This window comes from Silurus meridionalis, chromosome 16 (genome assembly GCF_014805685.1).
Source record: "Silurus meridionalis isolate SWU-2019-XX chromosome 16, ASM1480568v1, whole genome shotgun sequence".
Classification (NCBI taxonomy): domain Eukaryota; kingdom Metazoa; phylum Chordata; class Actinopteri; order Siluriformes; family Siluridae; genus Silurus; species Silurus meridionalis.
Window position 1 is genome coordinate 12,411,713 of NC_060899.1, and position 7,855 is coordinate 12,419,567.

The following is a 7,855-nucleotide window of genomic DNA, read 5'->3' on the forward strand; positions in this document are numbered from 1 at the left end:
AAGGTGATCAGTAAGGTTGAGGCCAGGGCTCTGTGCAGGACATTGAAGTTCTTCATGCTGAAATAGGTATCGGCTTTTTACTTCCAGAGAATTGAAACCGTAATACTATTGCATACAAAGACAATCTATACAATTGTGTGCTTCCAAATCAGTAGCAACATTTTGGAGAGGAACTGCATACTGGTATGATGGACAGATACTCCTTTTCAACATATACAGTAGTGTAGATGCTTTAAGTTGTTAATTTGTAACCACATGGGATAGGGGTTGATTTGTTAAGTCTAAAATCATAAACCAGAAAATGATATAGAGAAATATGCAACAAAAACCCGTTGAACAATTGATTTCATTGAAGTGGATTTTTTAAGAACGTACTTTTGCATTATATTTTCTGCCTTAATATAGATTTGTTGTAATGTACAACTGGCTCCATGGTTAAAGCTTTGGGTTGCTACATAGAGGTGTGATCATGCTTGTTACTCACACATTCACACATTTCTCGTCAGTACACACATATCGAAACCAGGGGAGGGAACAGAGAGAAATTGTTAGTCATTTTTTCGTTTCTTCAATCAATCCACACATACTCTTTAGCTGAGTTTTTCAAATGTAAAATTTATAGGGTAAAAGTACGTCATCAGAAAAACAGTTTCTGCTTCTAAATTGTAATAGTATATACATATATAAAATGGCATCAGATGGAAATATTATATCAAAGTGGCTTAGTAGCTGCTAATATTTTATTCATTCTTTGGTAAAACCACATTCTCGAACACTAACATAGTTATTTTCATGTGCTACTCGAAGCACCTGCTTCTGCATACTCAATTTCCTGTTTGGTGGGTTGCCTTAATGTGCCTGACAGAAAAGAAAAAAAAAAGCGACAGAGCCCCACCATGCATCCTGGCTAAATGAATGTGCAGAAAATCTGAATGCCTTCAAGAAACAGTAGCTCTTTTTCAAGCTGCCAAATAATGGGCATACCATTTTTTTACGATAAGTGCAAGAATGTTAATTTCGATTTTCCAAAAATCTTCTTAACTGTTGTATTTGTGGCTGTTTTTATATTTGGACTTCTTGGTAACTGCTGGGGTCTAAAATCTATTTTGAGAAACTGGAAGAAGCTGGGAAACATTAGAATATTTGCTTTAAACTTGTGCATTGCTGACATTTTGTACTTGCTGACTTTGCCCTTTCTGGTGACTTATCAAGCTCAGAAACAAAACTGGATCTTTGGACAGCCTTTCTGCAAGATAACAAGATTCCTGTTCAATGTCAATCTCTACGGGAGCATTGGATTTCTCACATGCATCAGCGTATACAGGTATCTGGGCATAGTGCACACTCTGAGAGGGAGAGGCAGGATAAAAGTACACCACTCCATAGGAATATCTGCATTGGTCTGGACTGTAGTGCTGCTTCAATGCCTGCCTGATGTGTTTTTTGACAAAACAGTGAAGAATAGAACAAAATGCTACGACTCGACTACAGACAACAGCACTGAGGCTTACTTGAGGTACAGCATTACACAGACAGTGATTGGATTTGCAATCCCTTTGGTGATCATCGTGTGCTGCTACGGCCACATGGCTGTGAGTCTAGCCACTAAGAAAGGCATCGGCGATGCCAAGCTGAAGCTGAAGTGCCTCAGGCTGGTGGTGATCCTGGCCGTGCTCTTTTCCATATGCTTTATCCCCATCCACATCTTCAGAAATCTCAACCTGATGACTCGCATCTCAAAAATAAATAATGTCTGTAAGCCATGGTTCTCCAGCATCTACATTGCGAAACAGATAAGTGATGGGCTTGCGTGTCTGAACAGTGCCATTAACCCACTAGTATATCTGTTGAACAGTGACCAACTGCTGAAGCAGTGTCTGAAATTCAAACGAAAAGGACGACAAACAGAGAAAAGAAGTCAGGTTACTTATGCAATGTGAGTGTTAACTATAATCAGGTTCATGGAATATTTATGGAGCTTTTTCTCGAAATCTTGCCTCAATTTTGCTTTGTGTGTGATTTTTTTTTCTGTGTAAGATATGGTGAATAATGAAAAACTCGCATGATAACTGACTAAATAACTTTTTAAAATAAAAACTTTCTATAAAAATATATTATTCAAACTAATCAAAAATAAGTGTCATTTGTACTAATAAAGCAATGTGTGCTTGCCCGATTTCTGCATCTATGGACATTTGTATTGCTATAATAAATGTTTTGAATTTTTCAATTCTGGAACATATTTCCTTTAGTTTGCAATGCTTGTCCTTATTAAATATATTTCCTGCAAACCAACACGCGTGAGTACTTGTGAGTTTATACATGAACAACAGCAACATTAAGTATGTGGCAAATGATGTTGCTTAATGTATTAGGTAAAATGTAGGAGGTCTAATAAATAATAAATCATTATTTAATAATTATATCTAATGTGCTGTATGCAACTGCATACACAAACCTTATTGGGGGGCATTTTGAAGGGCAGTGTGCCGAAGCAGGAACGAGCGCACAAGTGAGAAATGGGTTAATAGTTTAATTCATATTCTTTCTTAAAGAACTTGTTTCATTTATTTGACCCCTACATGGTAATTAAGGCTAAATTTACTCTTGACAAGCTTTAATAATAGTCAGTTCTATTGATTATTTGATTTCTCACAGCACTGATTACTTCATTTATACAAACCTATTCATTGTTTTGCCCATACTCTGTGATATAATGTTTCATTGGTCAATAAAACCTGTTTGTTGCATTTACGAATCAGTCCCTCATTGACCTCAGTGTGCTGCAAATGTGTGTGCATTTTTTTTTACCTGCCAAATCAACCCGACCAGCCAGCTCTTCCATGCCAACCAGTGAAGGTATGGCCTAATACATGTTTCTCTCCAAATCTTGCTGTCACACACAGCAACGTAAAAGGCTATCTACCATTCTCCACATGCAAAAGCTTATGGATGATTGGTAATAATAGTATGATGCCCTTAATTTCCCTGGCGCTCTCCAATGAGTACCTGTGAGGCCATTAGGATTCAAGCTAGGTTGATGGATGGAACGTTTTTTTTTTTTTTCAGTTTTACAAGACTTTGATCAGGACCGCAGTAAGAATGCATTAATATGAGGCAGAATTATAGTTAGTAATGGGTTAATAGCAAAATATAACTAACTAACTCCCATTGATACCAGCAGTTATCCATATTCAAGAACCAAGGACCTTAAAGTATACTTTCTGGGTGGAACGGACTTCATATTATATTCTCAAAGGGACACTAGCTGATCACAGAAGTCTGGAAGCTTGTATATATGAAAAAGTGAAAATAGTACTTTCCTGAAATCTTTTTCTGCCATGAGCAGCAGAACAAAAGATACAGCTGGCTGGCTTTATATATCTCAAAGCAAGCACGAGCTAGCCTTCATTTCCCCAGTTGGTAGGTTTCAGATGATAGGGGACAGCTGAAGAGTCAGATTTGTGCTCCCTCTAGCGTGATTTGTGTAGTGTAACACACAATATCTCGGCCAATGAGTCGGCTCAACCTATAAACAATGTCAAAAGGTGAGTAATTGTGCGTTTTGATTAGCTTCAAATGGCTTAGTGTAAAAAAAAAATCCTCTTTTTAATTCTTGATCTTTTAATTTATCAAACTTTTACATTGAGTAACTGGAAATTTAAATGTATTAAAAAACATTAAAATGCACAAAACCAGAAAATACATTTCTAGCTGTGAAGGTTGAAATCATTATATTATGATAATAAAGGGGAAATATTAGGGGTAATTTTTAATGTTTAAAAAAATGATAAATAATAATAGCGAGAGTGATGTAAGTGCTAGAGAAATAATTTTCCAAAAATTAAATTCAGGAAAAAGTATTTAGAGAGGTTTCACATCAGTCATATTCCAGACACTTTTACACAATTTACACAATCACTTATTTATTTAAATTTTTTTTATAAAGTCAGGTGTGCATGATTAGTAGGACGGGGAGCTGCTAGGAGGAATGTGTGGTTCAAGTGAGGGTGTGGATCCCTGACAGCTATACATAAAACCCGATTTAAAACTGGAACAGTACTGTATATAAAAGGCAATACTATTTTTAAGGCATATTTACATTTACAGCTTTTTGCAGATGCCCTAATCCAGAGTGTTTACATATACTTTACATACTGAGCAGTTTAGGGTTAACAGCCTTGCTCAAGGGCCCAGCAGTGGCAATACTGTAAAACGAACTCACAATCTTTCAATCAGAAGGTTAAACAGCTTAACCACTGCAGTACCACTTCCCCCACTTCCTTCCACTTACTGTATGTCTTAAACATATTCCAAAGGAAGGTGATAGGGGACATTTTGGACCAAAATGAAAAAAAAACAAGATGATATTAAACAGGTCATGTTAAAAAGGAAAGCCAGGTGTGTTATACTATATAAGAAGCCTTTATGAGCAAGAATGGGTCAAGGTTTGTGGATTTGCCAACTGATGCAACATCTGATCATCCAGCACAAAAATGTTCCTCATAAGAGAATTGTACGATATAAGGGATTTTTATATAGTACACAATAGAGTTAATATGTTAAACGATTCCAGTAAAATTCAGTGGGTAAAGGACAATGCTTGAAATCTACATGTATATGCACATGATCTCTAATCCTTCAGAGTTTAAAGGAAATCATGTCTTTACCAGATGTTTTAGCATGGGTTTAGGAATACTCAGATAATGCAAGTTAATGTATTACTATGCAGAGCAGAATCTATTTGTCAAAGCTATCAAGTGTTTTTAAGGGGTGGAAAGAAGAACAGTGTAACTGTAATCTGTTGTCAGATGAGTACAATTGTAAGTTTATTCCTAATGAGCGAGCCAATGGCAACTGTGGCGAGGAAAAAGCCCTTAGATGGCATGAGGAAGAAACCATATTTAGAAGGGAACCCATCCTTATCTGGGTGGCACCAAATGTCCATTTACTATAATTACATCATTGGTAAATTGTAAATGGTAACTAAGTGTGTGGGCATCATTAATACAAAAGGACATGTACAAATTTTATAGCAACAGGCTATTGTCCAGATGCTGAAGACAATACCAAACCACATACCTCCCAGATTACCGGTGCAAGAGTTGTGTAAGCAGAAAATGTACGTTTAAAAAACTTCAATAAAATGTGCAAGGTAAAGCATAGAATGATGTGTTGTTATGCTTTCGACATAGCACAGGGTGAAAGAATTGACAAATTACACATTTATTTATTTATTTATTTATTTTGTTGCTATTTTGGATACCGTCCCAACTTTAGGGTTGTAGACTGCGTCTAACAAAAGGTTGATAGAAATGAGTTAGGCAGTTCATTTCCAGAAAATATTAATCTTTTTTTTTTCTTTTTTTAACCCGGATAACTGATCAAAAACATGTTCTAAAAGGATCAAATCTTCCAAAAAGAGCAAATAAGAGCATGATATCATAACGCTGTTCTAAAAGAGGAGAAGTGAAAACATCAGAAACTGGAACTGAAACTCATACCGTGATAAAAACTGATCACAGATGCAAACCTCCCACTTACTGTGCAGGGCTGCTTAGTATACCATGCAGCTCATGACTGCAAAAAGAGAACATATACTGCATATACTGTATATATAAATGTAGGATGAGCTATATGTGATGTTTGATGTTTCTTATCTTATGTTTCTGACCTTGTTATCTGTAAGTAAACAACACTTTTCAACATTGTGTTTTATCTTCTTATGCTTTTCTAGCTAAATAGCCTATTTATATAGTGGTTACCTGATTAAAAAGGTAGATTTTGCTGTGTACAGTTTACATTTGTTTATGTTTCAAAACAGATGTGCAGGTGTGTACAATCAATGCCAAGGATTATTAAGCTCTTTTGGTGGACCTGGTGGCCCAAAACCACTCATTTGTCATTCATTAAATTATATATTATTGCTAAAATTTGAAATATGATGTCCTTACAGGATGCAGAAAAACTAGTTCATGCTTTTGTTACTTCTAGATTAGACTACTGTAACGCTTTACTGTCTGGGTGTGCGAGTAAGTGCATAAATAAGCTTCAGTTAGTCCAGAATGCAGCAGCAAGAGTCCTCACTAGATCTAGGAAATACGACCACATCACCCCTGTTTTAATCAGTCTACACTGGCTCCCAATCAAATCTCGCATTGATTATAAAATATTACTACTGACGTATAAAGCACTTAACGGTCTCGCACCGCAGTATCTGAGTGAACTTCTGTACCAGTATGACCAAAAGGTGCTGGCTATCTGTTGGTTCCTCAAATAATGAAGACTACAGCAGGGGGCAGATCTTTCTCTTATAAAGCCCCACAGTTATGGAACAGCCTTCCAACCAGTGTTCGGAACTCGGACACAGTCTCAGTGTTCAAGTCGAGGTTGAAAACTTATTTATTTAGTCAAGCCTTTTATCAGTAGATTTTTCTTAGGTAAAGGCTCAGATCTGAGGAGCATGGATATAGAGTGTTTGGTGAACTGGTATATTTGTATGCTGTCGCCCCTCACATTCACACGCTCACTCAGGTTTGTTGACGGTGGTGTGGTGGGTCGTCTCTTATCCCAGAGATCCCTAATGTCTGTGTTACCTTCTGGTTCTCCCTTTTAGTTATGCTGCCATAGCGAGTCCTGCCGGAGTCCAAACTGCACAGTGACATTAACTTTCATACACCAATAGGGACACTTAATAATCCATATCCTTCTCTCTCTCTCTCTCTCTCTCGGTCGAGTTAAACATGCTCCTGAGGCTCCAGTGACCACTGTTCCTGCCCCTCTCCCCTCCGTGGATCTTCACACTTCTGTGCAGCTTGGGACGGTATCTCATCAACACCTTGGGTGGTTCCATGTAATTCGAGTAGAACGGGTGCTTTGAGGACGGATTGGACTGTAGTTGGTGTCGGCGGTCTGCTGCACTGACTCGGGAGTGCAGTTTGCTTCTGATCATCATCACTGTACCCCGCAACTTTGTATATCTGCTTCAAATGGACATTTGGTGCAACCCAGATGAGGATGGGTTCCCTCTTGAGTCTGGTTCCTCTCAAGGTTTCTTCCTTATGCTATCTCGGGGAGTTTTTCCTTGCCACAGTTGCTCATCAGGGACAAACTTACTTACAAAGAACATATTTACGTTTAATCACCACATTATCTGTGTGAAGCTGCTTTGAGACAATGTTCATTGTTAAAAGCGCTATACAAATAAAAATGAATTGAATTGAATTGAATATTATAGCTAGATTATGATATATAGTTAGATCATAGATTATAAGGTATTGTTATTGCAAACCAAATGATTTGAATTTAGTCTTACATTGTTTGTACTATTTTATCCACTAGATTGAGCAACATTTGAACTGAGAATAAGATACTGTATCAAGATACATAAAATGCTATTCTATTATCTTTCCATTAGCTCAGTTCGTAAAACAACCAGCTTCAGTGAAGACGGTCACAAATGTTCAGCAAATATTGAAGAATGACTTCATAATTTGTCATTTGTAAAGAGAGGATTCATTCAAAACCTCCAAAGACAGTTCTTCCATATGTGATTGGTAGAGGTTGTGTGTAAACGCTAATGCCACAGTATGACCTTTGCTCTTGTTATGTGCAATATGTGTATATTGTGATCCCTTGTTCTGGACGATGTTAAAGGCCAGGGTCCGGCTGCTCAGATCATATGTCTGTGAGTAATACGGGAGGGTGTGGGAACCTCAGCCAAAGCCAAAGCCTCTCAGTTAAGGTTTAAAAAGAGCATCTGATACATACGGCATAGTGGTGTTTTCAGGATAATTCTTTTCAGTTTTTCTTCGCACGATGGACGTGTTTCCGACAGAGTTGCATAGGCAAACCA

General features: G+C 37.4%; 1 protein-coding gene across 1 annotated transcript; it reads left to right on the top strand.

Moving 5' to 3' along the window:
• The first annotated feature begins 877 nt into the window (after nt 1-877).
• On the top strand, nt 878-2,754 carry si:dkey-78k11.9 (P2Y purinoceptor 1). Its single transcript, XM_046869262.1, has one exon. It carries the CDS (start codon nt 933-935, stop codon nt 1,938-1,940), a length of 1,008 nt encoding a protein of 335 aa, XP_046725218.1. The 5' UTR covers nt 878-932; the 3' UTR covers nt 1,941-2,754.
• Nucleotides 2,755-7,855: the final 5,101 nt, after the last annotated feature.